The sequence below is a fragment of the Nelusetta ayraudi genome, unplaced genomic scaffold, assembly GCF_046127955.1.
Source record: "Nelusetta ayraudi isolate G7.1 ecotype Tasmania unplaced genomic scaffold, CSIRO-AGI_Nayr_v1 ptg000088l, whole genome shotgun sequence".
In the NCBI taxonomy this organism is placed as follows: Eukaryota; Metazoa; Chordata; class Actinopteri; order Tetraodontiformes; family Monacanthidae; genus Nelusetta; species Nelusetta ayraudi.
The window spans coordinates 1,065,651-1,091,473 of record NW_027466138.1 but is presented as its reverse complement, the minus strand read 5'-3'; the positions used below and the strand labels follow the sequence as shown (position 1 = coordinate 1,091,473).

The 25,823-nt window shown below is 46.0% G+C and overlaps 1 protein-coding gene across 4 annotated transcripts in view; it reads left to right on the top strand.

Annotated features, from left to right (window-relative positions):
• The first annotated feature begins 9,888 nt into the window (after positions 1-9,888).
• Positions 9,889-25,823, top strand: part of flna (filamin A, alpha (actin binding protein 280)) — a 42,341-nt gene continuing 26,406 nt past the window's right edge. For all 4 annotated transcript variants that reach the window (XM_076045932.1, XM_076045930.1, XM_076045931.1 and 1 more), the window contains exons 1-2: positions 9,889-10,161; positions 15,985-16,552. In XM_076045932.1, the coding sequence (XP_075902047.1) occupies positions 16,183-16,552 (370 nt within the window). In that variant the 5' untranslated portion in view covers positions 9,889-10,161; positions 15,985-16,182. The remainder of the gene's footprint in view (positions 10,162-15,984; positions 16,553-25,823) is intronic.

Here is a 25,823-nt window from a genome sequence, read left to right as displayed (position 1 = left end):
AGTGACTGATGCAAGAGGGTGTGGTGGTCACACATTCACTGTGTTGAAACCGAGGGTTCCTGTTAGGTGGGTCTCATCTGCAACATCTGATATATTCCACTGAAATAGAACAAGAAAAAATAAAGCCAGAGAATTTCTGCTTGAAATGAAGGCGAGAAAAACACAGAGACACAAGAATAGTTTGAGAATCGCATCTCATTCTTTGAGTAAATTTGCAGTATTTGAAAAGTGAATTGAGAAAATGTAGGTAACAGTAAACGTTTTGTTAATTTCTATCTATTGCTCCTTTATTTATTTGAGGACAAGATATTTCAAGTTGATCAAAAATGTCTTTTCCTCACAATTTTGCTTCCACATTAAGTTGTGTGATTTCATCAGTTCAGTTGCCAAGTCATTCCTTCTATTGACTGCAACTGGGGATTAGGAATGTCTGGGAAAACTGCACAATGTGTCAGGTTGTGCAATACAAGGGGTTTCTCTGATATCCACACAACCACATCAAGAAGTGAAAATGTGGCCACAAAGCGCCGGTCCAAGCAAACTAAAACAAATGGTTCCTGTTTTTTCATTTTTCTTGTGATTTCTGCTGCGTCTTATTTCCATCCAGCAGATTAACAGCAACAGCGAAAAGCATGAAGTTAGTCAGAGCAGGGGCGACATGTGCAGCAGTGGTCTGTTCTCTTGCGAGCTTTTGCTTGGTGAGTATTTGAGGTACATTCAGAGGTTTGTCCTCTTTCTCAAGCAGAGCTCTGAATTCAGCTTCCTTGCACAAAAAAGTGATTTATTTATTTATTTATTTATTTTTTAGTATTAAACAAAAAAATGTGATCGGCGGTAACTTACAGACTGCAGACAGAACAGCAATAAACCAAGTTTGCAAGAATGCACTAAAGTGTAGCATCGTAATGAAGCACAACACTGGAGTCTTGCCCCCCCCTCCCCCTCCCACCAGCAGGTCAAGTCTCTGCAGGTCTGTGTGTCAGGCTCAGCTGCTTCAGTAATGAGATCATATGATGTCATACAGTTCAAGCAGAAGCAGCCATCCGCTCAGTGTGGTAGGAAGGCTGCAGTGTGTGTGTGTGTGTGTGTGTGTGTGTGTGTGTGTGTGTGTGTGTGTCCATGGGGGAGGGAGTTAGGCAGAAAGACTGAAAAAAAAACTATGCTGTTTCCTGAGGCCAATATTCATGTTTTTCTATCCAGTGCAACTGTTCATACTTGGATAACAGAGAGAGAGCGACGGAGAGAGGGAGAGAGAGAGAGAGAGAGAGAGAGAGACACACACACACACGCACACACAAACCCCAGACATGAGACATGCAGTCAAACTCAAGCACAACTTGTTCACTTACCCCTCATCACGTTCACGTTCATCATTTACGTCGAAACTTTTCAATCTGCAGGTTGTCACAGGCAACAACAGACAGTTCTGAAAATCTGCCAATGAGCAGTGAAATCACATCGAGACAAAGTGTTCAACTAAATCCATTAGCATCACACTTGAAACTGCACAAACAGGAAAAGAAAATGCATGTCAGAAAAGTCTGGACAAGGACCTTCGCTGACGAGACGTTTCCTTTACTAAAGTACAGACTGAGAAATGTTGGCATAGAACATACAACAGCACAGGAGGTGTTTCGTGGTCGGCAGGTGGTAACAGTGCAGGGAGAGTGTGATATACCCGTCAATATTCATCCTTTAAATCAATGACTTAGAAGGTGCAGAATGAGGAGCCTTCAACATGAGGTCTTGGTGCTTCCAGAGAAACACAGACTCCAGATTCACAGGCCAGCAGAACAGATGCTTGATGAGATGTCACGCAAGATTCTGTTCCAGTGTGAAACAGAGCACATTTCACATCTCCTCCTGATTGTTACCCAATACCAATCTAAATGTCCTCGACATGCAGGAGGCCTGTAGTGACCATTAGTGACTTCATCATCACCTGGTATCCATTCTGCTCTGCAGTAACATTTCTGCTCCTCTTTTCTGAAGAAAATATGAGACCCCCTTCAAATGTTGCTTTGAGGCCTTCAGGGGGTCTCGTGGGTCAATCGGGGAGCGGGGGGGGGGGGGGGGGGGGGGTTGCATAACATGATGGGAGGCTGATGGAGTGACCTCAACTATGGTGACCAAAAGGTTCTGCTCCTACACCAGTTTATACAACAGAAGGATTCATGTTTTGCTGCTACGAAGCAGTTGGAAGTGTGGAGGCCTTCAGTTGCTGCTGGAGTGAACACAGGCAGCAGGGACAGAAAGAAGTAGAGAAGCTCTCTCCTCTCCTCTCCTTTCCTCTCCTTTCCTCTCCTCTCCTCTCCTCCTCTCCTCTCCTCTCCTCTCCTCTCCTCTCCTCCTCCTCTCCTCTCCTGTCCTCTCCTCTCCTCCTCTCCTCTCCTGTCCTCTCCTCTCTCCTCTTCTCTCCTCTCCTGTTGTTGCCTAATTGTTGTATTTCATAGGTTATGTCCATACACCATGATTCCATACAATATAGTAGTTTTGAGCGATGATATGAAAATGTCTATTTGGCCATAAAGAATGAAGAAACAATAGGGATGTTTAATTAAAATCTGATATTTAATTAGTGCACATAGAAAACTGTTAAAGTATATATTTTACCGCTGCAGTTTCTAACAGGCCGAAAAAAATATCTGATAAGTCATGATTGAAATTCACACAACTAAACTGCACACTGGAGATAGTGACTGATGCAAGAGGGTGTGGTGGTCACACATTCACTGTGTTGAAACCGAGGGTTCCTGTTAGGTGGGTCTCATCTGCAACATCTGATATATTCCACTGAAATAGAACAAGAACAAATGACAAAACAGAGAGAGAGCGACGGAGGGAGGGAGGGAGAGAGAGAGAGAGAGAGAGAGAGAGAGAGAGAGAGAGAGAGAGAGACACACACACACACACACACACACACACACAAACCCCAGACATGAGTCTCCTCTCCTCTCTTCTCTTCTCTCCTCTCCTCTCCTCTTCTCTTCTCTCCTTTCCTGTCCTCTCCTCTCCTCTCCTCTCCTCCTCTCCTCTCCTCTCCTCCTTTCCCCTCCCCTCTCCTCTCCTCTCCTCTCCTCTCCTCTCTCCTGTTCTCTTCCCTGTACAAGCTGCCCGTTGAGAAACAGGCAGCAGACCTCCAGTGGAGGATTGTTCACGGTGCAATAGCTACGAACAGACACAGAGCGCACCTGGATTTTTGTAATCAATCTGAGACACTGCAACATTTATTTGTTCAGTGTCCTGGGTTGTTGATTTTCTTTGAGGTGTTAGGTCGGTGGTTTCAGGGCCTCAGGGAGGTTTTTTCTGTACCTTTGTTTATTTTTGGCCCGAAACACAGTATTAAGAAGAAGTTTGAACACACGCTTATGAACTTTCTGGCTGGCTCTGCCAAGTTGGCCATAGGCTAACACATAAGAACAAGGCTCAGGGTGCTGGGTGCATGGAGCCGGTCCTGGTTTTCAAAGGTTTGGCCAGAGCCAGGCTAAGGGTTGAGTACGACTTTGTCTTTACATGTCTGATGAGTTGAAATCAAAATTGTTTTATTTTTGTAAATGCTGCAGTGGTCCAATGAAGTGGATTCCAATCTCTCCTCTTCCTCTCTTTAAATGGTTCCCTGATTTCACCGCCGCTGCCCTCACGACACACACATTCTTTTTCTAGACAAACTGTAGTCACACACACACCTCTATATTTACACAAGGAATGCGTCCCACTTTACCTGACATCATCATCATCCTATGCTTCCTCCAGACATCTGTTTCTTTTTAAATTGGATCCAGATGCAGGTGAGTTCAAGACCTTATGTTTCACCACAGGACCCTGCACCCTCACCCTCCTCACCCTCCTTCTCCTCCTCCTCCTCCTCCTCCTCCACCTCCTCCTCGTCCTTGTCCTCGTCCTCCGGAAGATGATATGAGGCTGTTTGATCGTCAGTTAGGTCATCAGGCATCCGTCAGGCAGGTCACCTGGATGAGGCCAGTCAGTCACTCACACCCAGCCCACAGCTCTGCCAGTCCATAGGGACGACGTCGATGATGTCATGGCTGACTTTTTGGAATGCAACCCTCTGAGTCGGAGGTGAGTGTGTGAGTCCGCTCGTGTGTGTGTGTGTGTGTGTGTGTGTGTGTGTGTGTGTGTGTGTGTGTGTGTTGAGGACTGGATGTAGACGGGGGAAGAGGGAGAAAGGGTAAATCAGTCATTCATAGCTCCTCACATTCCTGCCCCCTTATATGGACAAAACTATTGGAGCCCGTCTCTCCATCTCCAAAACACACACAGAGAAATGCGGAGGCTCGCACCGTCGGCAAATCTGCAGTGTTTTTCAGCCTCGATTGACCCAAAATTGAAAGATCTGCTCACGATGTGAGGCAACGACTTGACTCTCTGCCCTTTGTTCGTTTCTTTTCTTCACCTCACCAGTTCACTGCGGGAAAAGCAGTTTGTGTAAACCTGTAACATTTGCATCTTAAACGACATAAATGCTATAGCCAAATGTATATTGGCATTTGAATAACCATTGGAGCCCGTCTCTCCATCATCAACACACACAGACATGCGCAGGCTCAAACCATTGGACGAATCTTCAAGGTTGTTTTTTTTAGCCAACGTGGCCCAAATTTTTTTTTGTTTTTAGAGTATGTCGCTGTTGTGATTATGATTATACTGATTTGAGTGGGAGTAAAAATAAACAAACAGATGAAGAATACATCTGTGCAGTTGTGGCAAACTGTTTGCTTTATCCGTTCAAAGACCCAAAGACCCCAGAGGGAGAAACTCTGGGTCGCCACTGAGTTTAGCCCAGCCACAAAAATAAAGAAACTGAGGAGGACAGAAAGTTACTTAGAGGGGGTGGGAGTGGGAGTGGGAGTGGGAGTGGGAGTGGGAGTGGTGGCGGAAGACATGCTGGCCTGTGGGTTCACAGGCGGGCTGGAAGGGGACAAGGAACCGAGTTGTGGCCAAGAGGCAACAAGTCAGAGCGACAGCCGAGGAGGACGGCCCTGCTGCCTTTGCCTTAAAAGGCTTTGTTTGTAGATGGAGACGAGTGTCGGTGTTTGAATCCACCGTGCGTGTACAGATTTGTCCGACGGTCCTCCGACATACAGTGTGTTAACAGATGGGTGGAGGTGAAGCAGGAGGAACACTTGTGCAACACACACTAGTGGTCAAAAGTTTGGACTCACCTGTTTCTTCTTTATCTTGACTACTTTCTACACTGTAGATACAAACTGAAGACATCAAACATATGAGCAAGATATGTGGATTAATGTGGCAAAAGAAAAAAATGATAAATACTTAAATCTGTTGTGTTCTATATATTTTATATGAAGGCTGGCCATTCTAGATCATCTAAAAATATAAAACTTCTTTAAGTTATTTCACACTTTGTATTTTAATACATATTCCATATGTGTTCACTCATAGTTCTGATGCCTTGAGTGATAATGTACAATGTCAATAGTCATGAAAATGAAAGCAAAGCCATTTAATCAGAAGTATGAGTGCAAACTTTTGGGAATTCACCCCAGAAGAGACGAGTGAGTCCTCCGTCCAGTGACGTCACCTTTCAATGAGCATCTTAGTGACTGAATGTGTTTCCATGTTTCTTGGCTGCTAGTTGGGCCCTTCTCTAATCTTGCTTGTTCCTAAATGTACTCACTTAGTGATCCTCGTCGTCCCAGTTGGGACGTAAACTGTTACACAAACTGTAACAAAAGTGATCTAAAATGAGTACAAAGTAAACGACTGGCTCCTCACACACACACATTCTCTAGCTGATTATATGACCACGCACACACACACACACACACACACACACACACACACACACACACACACTCATCCTGTCTACACTCCACGCAGTCTTTATCCAACAGGAACTGCAGATCTGGGAACGGCTCCAAATTTGCCCCATTTCGCTCTGCTGCGATCAAACGATGGGCTCTGCTCCGCCGCTGCACTCACTGACTGTCCTAATGTGGCCCACGAGCAGATAAAAAGTGAAAGCCAAGACAGGAAATTGTAGCAAAAGTGAGTCAAGCAGTGTCAAAGGGCAGACGTTCCTCAGCGTGTTTCCTCTTCTTCACCCCCATGAGCTCCAGAGGGCCGTTTGTCACAGCACACGCCAGGGTTTGTGGTCAGAGTGGGATTTTTGACAAAAGCAAACATTCCTGAAACACTTTGAGGTAGCCAACGTCATTCATCTCTCAGAGCATTGTCGCTTTTTTCTAATTGTTAATCATGTTCTTGGCCGGTGATCAGCCGGGTGCGCTAACACAGCAATGACAAAGATGGAGAGAAGAAGATAAGGATTTGATCAGGGCCTGGCTCTCCTTCAGGCTCGGCTTGTCTGGCTGATCTTATAGGGGGTTGGATGAAGACCAGCTGACGTTACATAGACCTCCCTCCCTCCCCCTCGCCCCGTCCCTCCCTCCAACTCTCCCTTCCTCCGTCCCTCCCTTTGGCTCACAACAACTAGTTCAACTGTAAGACAAGACGACAACACAAACAACACATGAGTGACATGCAAGCCCTGTTTGACTTTAGAGCGTTTTGACCATGTGATCTCCTGATCAAGAAGAACATGATGTTTAGCCTGCAGTGGTGGGAATACCGCCCCTCCCCCTCCCCCCGGGGGGGCAACGCAACACACAAAGTCACGGCTTAATGCATCTGCAAACATTCTTCGGTCCTTATCCGAGCTGCTCTACAGTGTTGAGTGTGTGTGTGTGTGTGTGTGTGTGTGTGTGTGTGAGTCAGCCTTTCCCAGACATCAGAGTCTACTGCTCCATGAATCAGTGCCATTCGTCTGCTGGCTGTGACTGTCTCTCATTATTCTAAATCCTCACAGGGGAGCTGCCTGCATGTGGCCGCAACTGTAGGCACGCATTACCTGTGCCAGGCGACTGTGTGTGTGTGTGTGTGTGTGTGTGTGTGTGCAGGTGGTTTTCAGTGACAGTCTTGGCTGGAATGACGATGATGCGTAGACATGACTGATCTGGAGACAGCTGCTCTCTTGTCTCTTATAAAAGTGAGATATGAGTGTCAGCATTTTACACTTGTTCCTGTGTCAGACACAAATGTTTGTTTTTATTGAGGGATCTCTGCCATTGTCTTTTCTTTACCTCACCGGTGGCTTGCTAGGAAAGTCATTTGTGTGTAAACCTTGTGTCAACTGTATATTCGCATTTGAATATGGTAACTTCAACATGTAAAGACATCTATAGTAATAATAAAAGCATCTTATTGTTTCACATCTGTCTCACTGTTGTTGTTTTTTTTTAATCACGTCACGTTTTAAACGTGGAAAAAAAAACCTAATTGTATTGTGACGCTGAGAGAACATTCCAGAACATTTAACTCTTCATTTCGCAGGCCAATAATTTTGACAATTCTTGTTGAAATAACCTCAAATTTTCACAGAATGTAAAAAAAAAAACAACCCAGATTGATTCTATATTTAATGTTTTATTTTGGTTCTGGTTTCAGGTTGAGCCGTTCACTCCCAGAGAGAGGTCATTTTGCATCTTGGAATATGGTCTCATAATAAACTTATGATGTTCAGCACGTCAAACTGTTCAATTTCATTAAGCTAGACTTAGTTAAGATGCAGTTTTCAAGATAATAGCCTTTAAAATGATGCCAAATTTGGAACCCCCTGCATAATTGTGATTCTGCAAGAGGTTTACGTCCTTTTCTAACTGACGAAAAAAATCTAGCTGCAGTGTATGGAACCTCAGTATCCTGTGATGAGCCACATCCAACCCCTCACTTACTTACTGTTGTCTCTTGGGAAAGACAGCAGTAAGGAAAATGTTTTAGAATTCAATACTGGAACAACTGTCACCTCTTGATCCTCCTTGGGGCCTGGACAGTTGCATCCATCACTTCCCTCAGGCACTGCTGCTGGAGGAATCTGCCCGCTTCTTTGAAGTCAGATTTTTTACAACTAATCGGAATGTGTAAGATTCACAGACAGGTCCAAGCAGCAGGGAAAGACTGCAGTCACACACACACATCAGCACACACACACACACACACACAGGGAGTGTGTGGGAGGACATTATAGGATGGACTTTCCTTTGAAAATGCAAAGCTGGGACTTGATGAGTAAACTGAAAATGAAGAAAATCCCCCAACCACACACTGACATTGTTTGGTGCTTTCTAATGAGCCACTGGCACTGATGTTACAGTTGAAATGTCAGCACGCCAACCTCTGTTTATCCAGAGCTTCTGTCAAGTCAGCGAGTGTGTTGACTCACTGTCACCTCATTTGTGTCATGTGCACCGAGTTGCCAGCCAACGTGTCCACACACTTGCTTGTGTCTTAAAGTGTCCTCGCTGTGTAACTGATTTCTGAGCCTCAGCTGGACATTAAAGCGGCTTCACAGTTCTCAGGTCTAAACATGGGCTCCGTCTCATTTAATGAGCGCTTTTTTCCATACATCAAGTCCTCTTTGTCGCATGGCTTTTATATCCACGTGAGTGTTGACTTTGGGTTCCAGACAGACTAAGTGGTGTAAGACAAGAAAGTGTGCTGGTGAAGAGATGGGAGAAGGTCGTCAGATCACCTGCAAGTGGAATTTAATGAGCCTTTCATTCTGGTTCTGGTTCAGTTTCTGCGCTTCGGCCTCACGTCTTTGTGCTTTATGCAAGCGTGTAAAGATGCTAAACTGTGTGTTTGTGAGTGTAAAATAAGAATAAGAGGCAGAGACCCATCAAAACAAGACAGAGTGCAAAATCACCAGCAGTTTAACAGTTTTGCCTCTGAAGCTCCTTGAACAGCAGAAGCAGAGAAGCTGCGTGATGAGAGCCTCAACTCAACTCTAAACCAGCTCAGTTTCAACCACTCACTCTGTCTGCCACTCCACACCAGCCTCCATCAGCACCAAGTTCACCCGTGTGTAATTCACTAATCAACACGATTGGTCAAATGCTGACATCGTTGTGTAATAACCAGCTCAGGCCAAGGAGTTCAACAACACACATGGCAAGGCATCCCTAACGACTTTCTCATTGGAAATATCCCTTTGAGCTCAGAATCACTGGCCATCCAAACTCCATAAATCAGGTTTGAAACATATCATCATCCCTGACTATTCACATTCCATTCCAACTCTAGAAAAGCCTCTAAAAGTTTCATGTTTTGCAGCCACAGTCTGCGGTGATGTAACAACAAGCTGCGCACTGATGATGTCACTGACACAGTCAACACAAACAAAATGGTAACCATCTGGATCTTGTTGATACGTTATGATTCACACCACACACACGCGTGTGCGTGTGTGTATGTGTGTGTGTGTGTGTGTGTGTGTGTGTGTGTGTAAGTGTGGTCAAAATGCCAAAAAACCCATGGCAGTAGGTCACGGCATGTCTTGCCATTCTAATACTCACCCCTGCACGCATATTACGTCATTTACAGTAAACCCTCTTCACACTGAACAAGGACATCAACATGTTTTCTACGCACATCTGTAAACTTTACAACAATTTGCAGATGGATGTGAGTAAATAGACTGAATCATAGCTGCTTGTGACAACAGCGTTGCGTGCTCACTTTAATGTGAAGAGCTCATTTCCTCTCTGAACATGAGCCATTTGCTTTTTAAGCAATGTGACCCCTGACCCCTGACCCCCAACCCCACTCCAAGCCCCGTGAGTGCGGGGATCTGTCTCAGGCTGAACGATGACGGGAGAAGAGTTTCTCTGGCGCTCCAGGGTCACGTCATACCTTTAAAATCCCGAAGGCGCGGGTGATTACGTCACCCCAGAAAGAAAGAAAGGAGGGAGAGAAAAAAAAAAAGGAAAGGCGCAGGGCTGGAGAGAGTGAGGAACACCCTCATACACCCCTTCACATTTCACCGTTTACCAATTAAGGCTTTTCCAGCGGTGGAGGAGAGGCAGAGGGAGAAGGCAGCAGCGCGCGGAGGCTCCATCTGCGTCTTTCCTCTGTGCGCCACCAGCAGGGCTGCAACCATCACACCCATTTCCCCACCACCGCCACCGGGAGGGACTGGCTGCGTGTGGGAAAGGGAGGTCCGTGACCTGCTGCGACTCACACGCACACAACTTTGACTTCACCCACCGAGAGACCGAGCGAGCGAGCGAGCGAGCGGACGCGGACGCGCACTCGAGGGAGCGCAAGACAAGCGACACGCATGTAAGTGTTTGTCCTTTTGTTTGGACTTTTGAGCGCCGCTGTGACAACTGTTCGGAGCGGTTCCGTGTTGCTGTTGAGTTGGCAAGCTGCGGGCAGGTGTTGTGGATCGAACTCGAGTCTAGTCTAACTTTTAACAACCGCGTGACGGTGCACGGAACCGGGACGGATGACTTCTTGTTCTTGTTTTAATGCAACACAAACATATGAAGCGCTGTACTTCGGCGGCGGCGAGGCATCACACGTTGTAAAGGTGGACGTGTGTCTGATGCGGCTCACCCACCCACACCCCATCACCACCACCACCAGCTGCCGCGCGTCTCCTTTCCTTGAGGCGCACAGACGCGCGCTCGTTGTCTGTCGCTCGCCGCGCTGAACTGCAGCATCTCGCTGTTGGTACATTTAGGGGGCTGCGCACCAAATAAGGTAACAGACGGACACTGACAGCGCCGGAGGTTTTTACCGGGGGGTCGGGAGGAGCTGGGGGAGGGGGAGGGGGAGGGGGAAGGAAAGGGGGGGGGAATCACTTGCGCCCTCCGCCGCCGGGAACGGGTGTCACACCGTAGGAAGGTGGACACAGAGAAAGCCCCCCCCTCCCACACACACACACACACACACGATCAAAGTCTTGTTCCTTCTTGGATGGATAACATGTTGCCATGAACAACAAGTTATTCCAGTGCAACAGTCGTGGTCCTACACCAGTACACCAGTGCTTCCCAAACTCATTTACCCAAAATGTAAAAACGCGAGCCCACTTTCTATCATGCCTACTAAATAAATTATTGAAATTATTGAATTGAATATTGTGCCCTGCAAAATGAACGCCCAATCCCTATAAATATATATAGATTTTAAAAAAGGAAATTGCCCAATCAAAACAGCTACAGGACCCACTTTTGGGCTTGCGACCCACCAGTTGAGAAACACCGTTGTAAAGCGTTTCAATTCCTCCTCCACATGAGCAGCGTTGCCGATGAAGTGTGGCTCACACTGAACTGACAGCAAGGAAAATCCTCCTCTCGTTAGTTTAACCCCGACGCTGTCCATCTGTGCCATCCCATGTGCCCTCACTCCACCCCCCCCATCCCCCCCCACCCCCCACTTCCCACTGCCCACTGCCCACCCCGACCTCCCCAACATCCTGATGACTGCATCAGTGGAATTTACCTCTTTAATCCTCACAACCAGCTGCTTCCAGCTTTTTCTGGCAGCCTATTTCATGGTGACCTCACAGCATTCTTCTGCAAGCCCTTTATCTGAGACACGGGCGGAATGCGACTGTTTGTCTTTTCAGACGGACTGAGTGTGATTGGCTCGGGGGGGGGTTGATGTTTTTTTCATGACATGGCAGATCATTGCTTTCTTGATAAATGAGATAATCAAGGAGAGGAAAAAAGTCGAGCAAGTAAAAAGTGGAGAGTCAAGACGCAGCCTCAAGCAGTTCAGAGTCTGTCCTGTTATTCTGAGATGGTACTTTGTGCCTGGCAACCACCAAAATACACCCATACAAACACACATTGACCACGGAGGAAGTTATAGTTTTGCTGCAATCCGTGCATCTGACTCATTTATCGAGGCTCCGTCGCCACCAAACTCATTTTCCACGAAGTGTCAGCGGTTCAGTCTGACTGGTTCAATGTTCATCTTAATCGAGTTCCTTCCTCTTGGGTGTGGCGTGCGAAGACGCACCGCCGCCGCCGCCACCACAGCCGCCGCCGCCGGCACACTTTCATACAGTGCCACAGTAGCAGTATCACCTCACTGCGTTCAACTCAACTTTATACTGCAGCTGTCAGCAAAAACTCCCAGCTGTCTTTTTTACTGTTTAATTCCTGAATGCACTGGTTTGCATGGAATTCAAATACAAATATTTTGTTGAGGTTTAATTTTGAGGTAAATTTTCTGGAAGTGAAACTGCAAGTTTTTTTTGTCTTAAGTGTTGCATCTTTTCTCACCTTGTGATGTCATATTGAGATATTTCTTCTGCTCTGAATAGCATACGTATACTGCACACACACACACACACACACACACACGCAAATAAAAAGTGATGTGCTGTATAATAATTGATATTATTTGAAATATATCTAAGTTCTCCCCTCCTGGGCTACTGTGTTTCTTCAGGTCTGCTGTGTTTCTTCAGTGGACACTAATAACTTGTGGGAGGGTGTAGCGAGTGGAAAAGGCCGTTCACACTGAAAACACTGTAAAGCACTCAGCACTAAAGCGTTGACTGTGTTAATAAAGCCTTGGACTCAGCAGCTACAGTGTGGGACCAACCGCAGTGGTGCTGCTCCAGTGTTCTATCAAGCTTCTCAAGGAGATGCTTCTTCAGCAGCGGCTACACAGTTGGGTCAGATATACTCCTCTACCTGTGTGAGATATACGAGATGAGTAACAACTAAAAATTCAGAATTAGTTTCGAGAACTAATTCTATTGTGAAGCATCCACTGATAATCACTAGAGGGAGCCAAATAACCAGGCAGAGAGCCTCCTGCCGTCTTCCTCCAACAAGCCTACCTGTTGACAATACACTCCTCCTCCACTCTCCCTCCTCTCTTCCTCCACTCTCCCTCCACTCTCCCTCCTCTCTTCCTCCACTCTCCCTCCACTCTTCCTCCACTCTCCCTCCTCTCTTCCTCCACTCTTCCCTCCCCTCTTCCCTCCCCTCTTCCTCCACTCTTCCCTCCCCACTTCCTCCCCTCTTCCTCCACTCTTCCCTCCACTCTTCCTCCCCTCTTCCTCCCCTCTTCCCTCAACTCTTCCTTCACTCTTCCCTCCACTCTTCCTCCCCTCTTCCTCCCATCTTCCTCCCCTCTTCCTCCTCTCTTCCTCCTCTCTTCCCTCCACTCTTCCTCCCCTCTTCCCTCCCCTCTTCCTCCACTCTTCCTCCCCTCTTCCTCTCTGCAGGGTTTCTGTCCCTCTGCTCTGTTGATAGCAGGATTTGTTCCGCCACGATTATCATCACGATTGTCATCATGATCCGAATCATTTGAACAGGTCTTTTACCACTGAGCCAAGTTTATACAGTCTGAGAGCAAATAATGCTGTGTGTGCGTGTGTGTGTGTGTGTGTGTGTGTGTATGTTCTATTGTCATGTTGCTTTGCATGTTGCATTAGTGGGGCTTGTGGACTATTAGTAAGACGTAAGGGTTTTGTGTTGGAGGGGCGAAGGGGCATTCTTTAGATTCTCCAGACACACAAACACACACACACAGACACGGACACAGACACAGACACAGACACAGACACACACACACACACACACACACACACACACACACACACACACACACACACAAAGGCAAGGCATTCTGGATGGCTCCTGGCCACAGTGTGGCTCCTGGCACTGAGCTCCTTATTTAGTCAAAAGCTGCAGAGTCACGTCTCTCCCACTGCAATTACAGCCGCCACTGTCCTCTTCTTTCCAGAGAGGGAGTCTTTCCAAGACTTCCATGGGTTTTATTTTCTTTTCTTTTAAGATTTTAGGTACATTAGTCGTATGAAACAGTTACCGCCAATCGTTAAACGACAAAACCAAAGTGGAGTTGAACGGTTCAGGTCTCCCTCCTTTAAAACTCATCAAACACACAATCCAGGAACTCCAGAAGGCTCCTGCTGACAAAACAGCAGCCAGTGATAATTGAAGGGAATGCACCTACTGACTGGAGGAATTATGGTCATAGGACAATTTGCCAAAAAATTTAACTATCGCTTTAAAAATGTGAGAACACACACTTTCCCCATTTGGTGACATAATGATAGTAAAGACCAGAGAAATCTGTATTTACAGCCGACAGACAACATGATTGTCATTTTCTCAGCCAGTTTTCAAACAAACCTTTTCATCAGAGCATGGTTGCATACAAAAGATTTTGTGCCACCAGTGTCGACTCAATCTCACAGTCCACTCTGAAAATGAACGTACAATGGAAACATGCAAAACATGGATATCAAAACTGCTTGGTTACCATCTGTATTCTGCATGTGCAGAGTCACTAAACAACTTTGATACCTGGCTTAACAACAAAGCCTGTAGTAAAAGTTCATTATATTTTGTTAAATATAGTCAACAGACACTATTTCGTTCAAATACTGAGTCACAGGGAAATTACTTGATTGATTACTTGAAAGATGCCGGCGATAGTATTTTTGTTCTGGCATCATTTTTTATGTATTCAGTACTCATCCAAACTAATGAATAATAAAACATTCCCATGGATTAATGGTCACTGTGTATAACGCTCGCAGTTGGGTGTGTCCTGGGGTCAGAGGTCAGGTTACAGGGATTAATGACTGGTCTCCTCTGGCCCAGGAGTCACTGCAAACATGTCTGGAGGCTACTGGTGTCCATCTGGCCAGGCAGCAGAGGTTCTACTTTATGATGTTATCTCTGTGCACTGATAGAGCAGTCAAAGACGGCCAGACGACCCGACTCACTCAGACACTCATGAAAAGATGCCACTTCATTCCAAAGCATCAGAAAGGATGAAAAAATCATGTCAGACCCTGAGCTTGCTTTCCTACTTTATTAATTTTTTTTCCTCAAGCAAACAGTGTACATGCACTACCATTCAAACAGACCTCAGAACTCAATTTGAAGTCCTACTAACCAACTAGACTGGAAAACAGCAATTCCCTGGTCCCATATTATCACTGATCATAGCTACTGTGGCTATTTAAACCCCAGGCATTCCGGTGCGAGTGTGAACAGTGAGTTGTATTTCTACGTGGCCCTGCAATACACTGGCGAGGGTGCGACCTTGCCTTCACCCCGAGACACCTGGGAGAGACTTCAGTAACAATCACAATTCCTAAGTACAGAAAAAGCAGCAATAGAAAACGGATGGGTAGAACAGCTGAACTCTAATTTACTTTTACAGTACGGAGCTAATTAGAGATGGTTTGAATCTAAGACTGGACTGCTTTGTTCATGACACTGCATTACACATGCAAACTATTCTGACCCTTTAACTTCGAATTGACCAAGAGAATATGTGAAGTGACTTCTTAAAACTGCCATTCATTTCCTAAACTTATCATCTTAAATATATATATATATTTTAATAGTTGCATAATGTTCATTGTCATATGTTAAATACCCGTTGTTTATTTCCTAAACTTGTTCTGTCAACTATTCAAAAACTGAAACAAAAATGTTTTTGCCCCGCCCCCACTCAAAGGTCCAGTGTTTAATTTGATTGGCTTGATTTATGTGTTCTTTTTTTTAAAATATTGGTGAAAAAAAATGCTTACCATTCTGCCCATAAGTATATTCATAAAAGTATATTGGCCTACTTGCAGTACACTAAAAATCATTTGGTTTTCCTGCCTTCAGAACGGTTCTCATATTCGAATATACACAGAACAATAAGGGTCTTGCTGCTAGTTAGCTGCAATCTTGGACCGACATTTTTTTTTTTTTTAAAGGAAACCTTTAATTAAAAATGTAACATTCAACTTTATAACATTCTGCAATTCAGATTTGTGAAATCTGCCGCTTCGTTTCTGCTGACTTTGGCGCCCCCGTAAGGCGAACAAGGTATGTGCTCAAGAAACTGTTTGGGTGAGATTAAGAGACGACGCTGACGGCGAATCGTGAATTGAAACGAACTGGTATCTGGGGCTCTCTTTACAAGGTGGAATTCTCACGTGACGTCGTAAAAAAAAATAAATAAATAAAAAAAAACACGTGAATTGTGAACTTTGTTGCACATTTACCGACAAAAAAACAGACTTCCTTGAATCTTCTCCATGCAAACTGTGTCCAGGCTATAAACGCGTAGCTCATGTTCTCTCCTCTCTTTCCTCTTTTCTCTCAGACAAACACCCACAAGTTCGCAAACTGAAGGAGAGAGAGAGAGAGAGAGAGAGAGAGAGAGAGAGAGAGAGAGAGAGAGAGAGAGAGAGAGAGAGAGAGGGAGAGAGAGAGAGAGAGAGAGAGAGGCCAGCCGAATCCGAAGAGACTCCACCCCGAAGAAAAAGACCCAGCGAACCAAGAGGCAGACGAGGCCATAAAAATGAGTGGTTCACACCCCCGGCTCCACCAGAGCGCCTCGCCCGCTCCCAACGCTGCCTCCACGGACAAGGACGCAGAAATGCCCGCCACGGAGAAGGACCTGGCCGAGGACGCGCCGTGGAAGAAGATCCAGCAGAACACGTTCACCCGCTGGTGCAACGAACACCTGAAATGCGTCAACAAGCGCATCGGCAACTTGCAGATCGACCTGAGCGACGGGCTGCGGCTCATCGGGCTCCTGGAGGTGCTGTCCCAGAAGAAGATGTTCCGCAAGTACAACCAGAGGCCCACCTTCCGCCAGATGCAGCTGGAGAACGTGTCGGTGGCGCTGGAGTTCCTGGACAAGGAGAGCATCAAGCTGGTGTCCATCGGTGAGTGTCTCTGATCCACTGCACTGCACTGCACTCAGGGTAATGAATGAATAGCTGCGCCACACTGTTAAAAAAAAAAAAAGCTCATTGCAAGTTTGGCGTGCAGACCTCAAAAGTCATCCTCAAATCTTCTCAGCAGGCAACTCTCATCTTTTGACCGGTTGTTTCTTCCAATGCTTGAAGTTTGTCACAAGGATCATGAATTTTTCAGGCGTCACCCGTGTATAAGATTATAAAAAATCACATCAGTTGGTTGCAAGTTGCAGTTTGGTGGTGAAAACCCCCTCTAGCCTCCCAGCCGGTGAACTTCTCTTCTCTTCTCTTCTCTTCTCTTCTCTTCTCTTCTCCTCTTCTCTTCTCTTCTCTTCTCTTCTTCTCTTCTGTGCTGCGACACTTGAGAAGTTTGGTTTGTGTCAGTCACAGTCTGTGTCCAGCAGAAAAAAGCAGGCGTGTCCCCCCTCTTGGTGTCCATGGGTGCAGGGCTTTTGTCTCTCGCTCTTCTAAAGTTGAGGCGGGTCTCTCAGCCAAACCCCTACCCCCATACCGCCCTAGATGGGCCGAACCAGGCCGGGCCGGGCCGGGCCAACCCAAAACTCTGTGGGCCGGGATGCCATTCAGGCCTAGTAACAGAGACACAGGCCTATTGTCTGTGCTCATGTCGTGCTGCTGCTGCTGCTGTGTGTGTGTGTGTGTGTGGGGGGGGGGGGGGTTGTTGCTGTTGCGGATCCCTGCAGGCGTCCACAGGGTTTGGCTCCAGACTTTTTGGTTTGATATAAAATCAGCTTTCTAATGGGAATTTGCCTGCCACATTCAGTGCCGCTACTTTTGCACTTCAATAAGAACACGCAAGTCTTTTTTTTTTTTTTGCATGATTTTTCAGTAAATCCTGAGCAAACTGTTGGCAAAGAAGTTCTATCTGCCCAGAAAAAGTTCCATGGAGACCATGGCTTTGTCTTCGCCCCACCTGGACTGAGGGAAACATGTTCGGGATTTTGAGTCACTTGAATATGAGTCACTGGTTTGCACCCCCAGCCTTATTAATTAATGTCTTTGTTTTCCTTCTGATTGCCATTGGTGTTACTGTCTGCCACCAGAGGCAATAAGGTGAGGCAGTGGAAGACACCTGCAGACAAAATGGTGCTGCTGTGGCTTCATGGCATTGGTCTTGCGAAAAAGTAGACAAATTCAAATGGAGTCTGTTCAAACCGGGCTTCCCTTTGTCCCTGTGCATTTCTTTGACTCCACCATCAGTTGATTGTGTGCGAGTTGGCTTTGCTCCGATGGTCGTCTGGATCCAGGATGAGGCAGCGGTCGTCAGTTCTGACTGTCTGTTTGTGCGACTGACTCACCATCATGCACACTGCTGCTCATTTTGACTCATTTCATGGGGAGATGAGAGAGAGAGAGAGCAGCCAGCCCTCCGTCGACTTCCTCCTAGAGTTGCAGAAAAAGGGCACACCCTGCTAAGCCTCACCACAAATTACCTAACTACCATCACTGGCCAGCCTGATGCACTCAACCCGCCCACTGTCTTTGGTCTGAAGGCCTTGCCCTCAGCTTCTTCTCCTTTTTGTAGATTGCTGAAAGGTGAAAATGTTTCTCCGCGAGATGAACTTGCACTGACTCGGAACTTGATGCAACCACACCTTCTTTCATTTCTCCTTTAATTTGAGGGTTTTTTTGCATTCTAAACATTGACATCCAACAGGTGACTGGGACAAGCCGCAAAATCTTCTCTCTGGTCTACATTAATGATGTAAAGCCTCAGATTCCCACTGTGTTTTTATGTTTGCACAAAGTGCTGTTTTTGCGTTTCGCTTTAATTGGATTAATATTAATTCAACTGTGATAATTATGCCACTGTTTGCCAAAGTGCTAGACCAGAAGCTTCGTCAATGCTCTAATTGCAAGATCCAACTTTCAAAAAAGTTAAACATCCAATCACTTTACCTCACAAAAAAATTACTGGATATTAATCATCAGTCATTTATTCTATTTTAAGTCCCAAAATCCTTTAGTTGACAGGTCTAAAAAGGGGCGTTGGCCATGAAATGTCAACCACACCCTTTGTCTCTCGCTTATATTGCTATTTATTGACCAGTATCTTTTTTTTTGAGTTGTCATCATTACCCATTGAGTGCTTAGACTACTGTGGTGAATTTATTGGAAAAACTTACACACCGTGAGTCAGATGCAGTTCTGAAGAAGCGATGTCGCCATCTAGTAGAGTAGAGGGATGAATAAGAGTCACTACAGTATCTTATCTGCTCGTTCTTCATCACGCCGGCAAGTTGCTCAACTAATCTGCTCTTTGCGGCGTAGTTTTAAATAGCACTGAAAATCATTTCATCACCATCATCTGCCTTCGCCCTAAGACAGCTGGGATAGGCTCCAGCAGACCCCCCGTGACCCTGAGCTCGGGAGTAAGCGGCTATGGAAGATGAATGAATCATTTCATCACTCTTCAATGTAGTCTGCCCTCGGTCTGTATTTGTATGCAGATGGGATTAAATGGCTCCTAGAATATTCCACTGAGCTCAGCACAGCCACGATTGTTCACTCGGCATCCTCGCGTTCAGCTGATATAGACACGCGCGCACTAGACTGCTCTCCTATTAATTAGACGGTTTGGGAGTGTCGGCTCTCTCCAAGAGCAGCTCTGCTTCTTCACCTCTGTCGAACTGACCCAGTGTTGGACTGGATTGTTAATAAAACAAAGAGAGAGAGAGTGAAGCCAGCGTTGGAGGCCTTTGTCTCTGGGCCAGATGTGCAGCTGAGGTTTCATCCTGGACAGGGATTTTCTGTCCTTCTGCGGGGGTAATGCATGTTTAGAGTGAAGCCTGTGTGGCAACAACCTTCTGTCTCCTATTCTACACTCTTACATAATAAAGAAATGTGGTCAATATCCCCCCCCCCTTTTTTTTTTTTTTTTTCAAATAAGGGAACCTAACCTATCATTATGCTGTTGCAAAACCAACTCGTACAGTGCGTCAGTAAAAATGCTGTTATTGCAACATCATTTTGAGGACAAAAAATAGGAATTCTCCTCCAGTTTTGAGTTGGTGTTCTAAAAGATTTGATTGGATCTCTATCAGTAGATGTTTGGTATTTATTTATTTACTGACTGGCTTACTTACTTATTTAGCTGGCCTTCATGTAACCTGGTAGCGTCCCATCATAAACAATGTCAACATATAAAATAAAAATAAAGACAGTTCAATAGAAAACAGTTCAAGTGCGTCAAATCAAATCAAAGGCACAAACTTTGTTCCTTGGTCTCTTTGTTTCTGCCTTATTAAAGACACCGACTAACTCGGTCACGAGCATCATTATTATTATTATATCGACCTTCCCAAACATTTGAGTTAAAGGACATTAAAGCAGCTTTGCGCTGATTAGACTTCTGGGGAAAAACACGTTTGGCTATTTCCAGAACCGCTGGCGTCATTATAACGACAATAAGAAGTGATGTCACTCTGAGTTGTTGCTGTTGTTGTGCTCCTTGTTTACTGGCTGGGCCAGCCGCCCAGTGCTGTTACTGCCTGTGAAGCTCCTCTCGCTGCCTGCCCTCGGAACCGGGATGTCTTGTATATAAGCGCGCTTATATTGTAATGTTATATAGATTTTATACTCGGTGGAGATTCATTGATTGCATTTGCTGGAGGATGGTGAGAATGTGCAGAGAGCTGCAGTGTGCACGCAAGGCTAACATCCACCATTGTTTCATCAAAGGAAAATGATTCAGTAAAATATGGAACTACATCACTTGCTTGGATGCCAGCATTCAGCCTGGCTTTGTAGTCGAATGAAGTTAAAGTGGCAAAAATGCAAAACGAAAAGAAGGTCATAAATCATCTTTTCTGCTCTGCTTCTCCATCATCCTCCATTTTGCATTCGGTTCTGAATTAAAGAAACCATATTGAGCCTTCAAAGGCCTGCCACATCCAAAACCAACCTCTCCTTAGTCAGTGATGATAGTGGTTGTTTTCTACTGGAATCGACCATTTTCATTTATGTCATTGATCTGTCTGACTTTCTCAAAAGCCAGTTTTTTGCAGTTGACTGTCAGCTGTCGAGCTCTTGGTGAAATCAATCATGAATTGATTCAGCGCAGATCTGATCTGCGTTCTAACACCAGCCACCAGCAGTTGTGCTACCGAGACTTTCTAAGCTGGAGTCACAGTAACGGTGTTGGTGGCCCGCTGCTGTGTGGCACCACTGGAATCCTACCAAGAGATGTCATATACGACACACTTAATCTTCATCCTTCAGAAAGCAGATTAAAGTCAAACTGTTGGCAGAAATGAATGTTGGGCACAGGGAGATACAGCGGTGTTTAACCGCTCTGGTCAACATGAATCACTTCCTGCCAGCTCATTATCATTCCCATAACTTCCTGTCTGTGCCGGCTGGAGAGCCCTGGCCAAGTGGATAGGGAGAATTAGTGCACATTCCTATGCGCTACAGTGGCGTTCAAATCATTGCGTTACATCAGAGTTGGAATGGTGCCGCCATACTTCATGCCTCATGTTCAGACCAAGCTAGTTGAACATGAACATCCTTGGAAAAATTCAGTTTATGTGCAGAATTGAGCCAAAATGTTTGATGACAAAAAAAAACTGCTCTTCCAGCTTTTAAGTCTGCAGCGTTCATCATCGCTCCTACATGACCTGGCTTATGCTCATGTCAGTAATATTTTATATGAAGATAACGTCTGAACTCGCTTGTTTTCAAGCTTTAATGAAACCCTCTTCAACCAGCAGTTTGCTGACTCTGTCCTCCTTTCACCTCAGCAGCTCCTGACTTTCTCTCAAACTCTGCCGTCTTCGTCCTTCTCTCTGCATCTATCAAACCAAACCTCACCTCTTTTTTTTCTTACTGTTTAATCGAAGCGACCTCCTGACTTTAATTGATATTGTGGTAGAATAACTCGGTCCATCTGTTGCAGCCGTTCCTCTCAGCGGTGGCTTCAGAAAATGTCCCAACGCAGCAGTTTTTTTCCTGCCCTCTCTGCCTTCCACTTTCTTTCCTGCTTCCCTTGTCCTGTCCCGTCTTCTCCTCCTCCCTCCCCCTGCTTGTAACCAGAGCCCAGAGAATTGGAGGCCGGCCAGGATCCAGTTTGCTTCTGCCCTTTTAAGGCTAAAAAAGCAGGAGGAACTTTTTTTCTCCAGTGGAGGATTGAAGAGAGAGAAAGCGGAGGGGCGGAGGGAGTAAGGGGGGGGGGGGGGAGTGAGAGAAGGAGGGAGGGAGGGAGGGAGGGTGGGATAGTGGGAGGGTGACTGGAAGGAGTAGAAAGGAAGAGGAGGAAGTGTAGTAGCTCCACTGCAGCTTGTTGAACTGGAGGAGGGGGAGAAGGTTGAGGAGACTTTAGGAGACTTTTAGTTGTAGTTTAGGGCTCCACTGATGAATATGTATCATAAAATGCACTTTCTGAGAAAAAAAGATCAGTTCATCGGAACAGTCGGGTGGAATGTTTGACATTTCCTCAACTCGTGTGTATTTCGTCTTGACTTATGAAGTGTGCACCTCCAGTTATGGCCTCCATGTTCTTTTCTACAGGTTTTCATTTCACATGTCAGAGCTCTGATAGCAGATGAGGTAAAGAATAAAGTGTAGTGTTGTAATTCCACTGTGTAGCTGGTGAGGGATTGAACCTTATATTGTTAGGATCTTTGACAGTCAGTACAGTGTTATGCATGCATGGATGTATGTATGTGGTGAGAGAGTACATGAGGTTAGTTAGTGTGAGGGTTACTGTCAGTGTTTATTGTCTGTGTCCAACCCTGAATATGGAAAATATTGCACATGCAGCTATGCAACAATGATTTTTTTTTTTAAAATATCTAGCTCTAAACTTACAGGTCTGCTGAATTTTAACATACAACAGCACATATAACAATATACAACAGCATAGAATTATGTAATGTATTATTTTATATTGATGAAAAAAGTATTGAGACCATATTTTTCCTAAAACACATAAGCATCCAGTATATAGATCTCAATGGTACTTGGCTGTGTGTGAATCTAGAAATGCTTGCCAAGGAAAGACATAATGATGAAAATCATTTTAATAAAACCTTCTGACTCGCAAGAAAATCTACAAATGTATCTGTAAAAATCAGAAATGCCTTCAAAAGTCCTTGTGTGTCACACACCCCACTGGTCAAAAAGCTAATCTGCCGACCACGTGACGGCCAGTGAACTGTGTTCAGGAACTTGGACGTGGTGAAGACCACTTGGTGAAGTTCAAACTGAGCATCACAAAGGGGACGTTGGTGTCTTTGAATGGAGGAGCGGTTGCAGTGTTTCCCAAACTGCTGATCTGCTGGGAATTTCACTGTCAACCAGAGCAGTTTTTTTTAATGCAAAAAAGTTCAATCTTGGGGGAACTCTGTTTGACGTTGGTAGAAACATCTCCCAAGATCGGTCCTTCAGAAATGAGATATGTGAAGGCACATTGAAATCATACCACTGCAAATGCTTTTCGCGCAGTGTTTCTCAACTGGTGGCTGGCGACCCCAAGGTGGGGCCGTGGAGCTGTTTGGATTGAGTGGGTCGCGACTTGACGACTAGGAACCACAACGTGTGTGGTGAGACTCCAGCTGTGGAGAAGCAGTGTTGCAGTGAGAGCCACGGCAGCAGGTTTGCTGCGATGTGATGGATTCCTGGGTGACTGTTCACTCCTCTGAGCTCTGTGGTCCCCCTCAGGTCTGCAGTGACCTGCCGCTGTTTCCTCCTGGCCGGCCGGCCGACATCTCTGCACTAATCCCCTCCAGATGTTGCACCACCGCCTGAACTTTGCTGCAGATCCGCCGCTGTTGTTCAAGCTTCCCTCTGCCTGCCCCCCCTCAGCTCAGACTCCCTGATATAGTGGGATCAGGTCAAGCAGGGTGGGAGCGGGGGAGGGGGCGGGGTCAGGGCTTGCTATGATGTCATACTGATGTCACTTGAGGGTTGGGGGTTGGGGGCCCTGCAGTCAGAAGCCAAACAGATGAGTCATGGGAGTTTTCGGGGGCAGAATGTGCGTTTTTACCACCGGCTCAAAGGTTAGAGACCCACACAGTGCCGCCTCAGACACACACACACACACAGCCCCTCCAGCAGAGTGGAGGGGAGGGTATGAGTCAGAACTCTGGGGGGGTGGGGGTGGGGGGGGGGGGTGTTCTGCGGCAGTCTGTGTCCGTATATGGGCTCCATCAGGCTGGGAGTGTCGTGGCCTGTCGGGAATGCTGCCGGATTCCTCGCATGTTTGCCGACTTTGTGTATCAAAAGAGAGACTGCAGACGCACAACACACAAACGCACATTTTCAAGTACGAGTTCAATCACTGCGCCGCCTCACAAAAGCTGGGATGAGGTTTGAGTCTGTCGGGTCGGAGGTCTGCGAGGTGGCGCAGCAGCATCACCTCACCTGTGTGGTGCAGCAGTGTCACCTGTGTGGAAGAGCCTCAGTCACACTGGTTTGTTGTGGAACATTCAGGTTCCTGTTCCACCCTGGAAAAATCTAGTTTCTATGATTAAAGATTCAAGATTGTTTATTGTTGTTGTTGTTGTTGTGCACACAATGAGATTTTCTTTGAGGTAGTTTTCAGCTAGATACAATATAACACTAAACATAGTCATAGAGTCATAGAAGAGTAATAATAAAAAAACACTGGGAGTAGTAGATAACACTATGACACACAGGGATGATTCAAAGCCGCGTTTCTCAACTAGTGGGTCTCGACCCAAAAGTGGGTCGCGGAGCTGTTTTGTTTGGGTCGCAGCTTTGTGGGCAGTTTCCACTTCTCTTTTTTTGTAAGGGTTTTTAAAATATATATGCATATATTTAGAGAGAAAAGGATGGGCATTTATTTTACAATTGAATTCAATAATTTAAATCATTGAATTGACAGAAAGTGGACTAGCGTTTTTATTTTTGTGGAATAAATTTCATAACTTTGGGAACACGAGAAGAAAAAACAGTGTGTGGGTCCTGACACTCCACCAGTTGACAACCACTGCCTTAAAGCAAATATCTGTTGACACAGCCTGCAGGAAGTTTAGATGGATTTCCATTAAATGAGACTACAGAAGCCAGTGAAGTCATTCGTGACCCACTCGTGAATCAGTTTGTTTGTTTGTTTGTTGAAAAGTTCTCAGTCAGTAATGAAGAAGCTCAGTCTGGCTCCTCTCAGTGCGTCTTGCTCTTCACTGTGTGTAACTGCTGTAGTGGCGGATGAGCCGCTCTGTGACTGACACACCCACCCCTGCTGCTGCTGCTGCTGCTTTATGCAGCAGCCTATGCAAGAACCGTTCTAAAAGCCCTGAGTCCAAATGCCACCATATACTGTAGTGTATCTCATTTTTCAGTCCATCTCACTATTGCTGTATCCTCTCTGCACTGTTATTGTAGTATTCTCTCTCTCTCTCTCCCTCTCTCTCTCTCTTTCTCTGTCTGTCTGTCTGTCTGTCTGTCTGTCTGTCTGTCTGTCTGTCTCTCTCTCTCTAAAGTTACTGTAATGGTCCAGCACACTCGGTTCTGGCACTGGTGGCTCGCCCAAGCAGGGCCTCTGCCTGACCTTGCTGTGCTTTATCACTATGCAGTGGGGGAAATCTTTCCATTGTCTTTAATACGGAACTTTCATGTACCAAAGGACCGCAGTGCTCAGTTGTCCATGTTCTGTGAAGAAGCGTTGATATAAAACTCAAACCGTCTCCCAGCAGCATCACTTTTTCTGCTCCTCTTTCTCGTCTTGTACTTCCCTGCTTCTGGTTTGGACCTCCAACCAAAAACCATATTTTAACTGCAGGAGTTACCCCTCCCCCCACTGCAACCACAACTACCTCAAGCTAAATAGCTCAGAAACGGGGATAATTCAAGACATCAATGCTGCTACTGCTGCTGCTAGAAACTTCCTCTTCCCAGACTGGGCGACAAAAAGCAAACAGTAGCAGCAGACAACGGAATGAGCAATGCTGGAAGTGCAGGGCATGCTCGAGCCACGCTCACTAAGTCGGCATTCTTATCAGTGCTGAAACCTTGTGAATGGCAGGAAAAGCTCCAGCAGCAAACTGGCAGCCTGGGCAGATCTTGACTAAAAGCTCTCAGGCATCCTGCTGCCATAGGAAGGCATTCAAACCTTCCTGGTTAAACTGGTGCACACACGGGATATCCAGCAACACCTACAGTTCCCCAGGAGACCCTGGAGAGTTTCCCTCCTCCGCAGACGCACTGCTCCACCCTTTCCTCCGAGCTGGACCGAGCAGAGCAATCATCTCCCAGGATC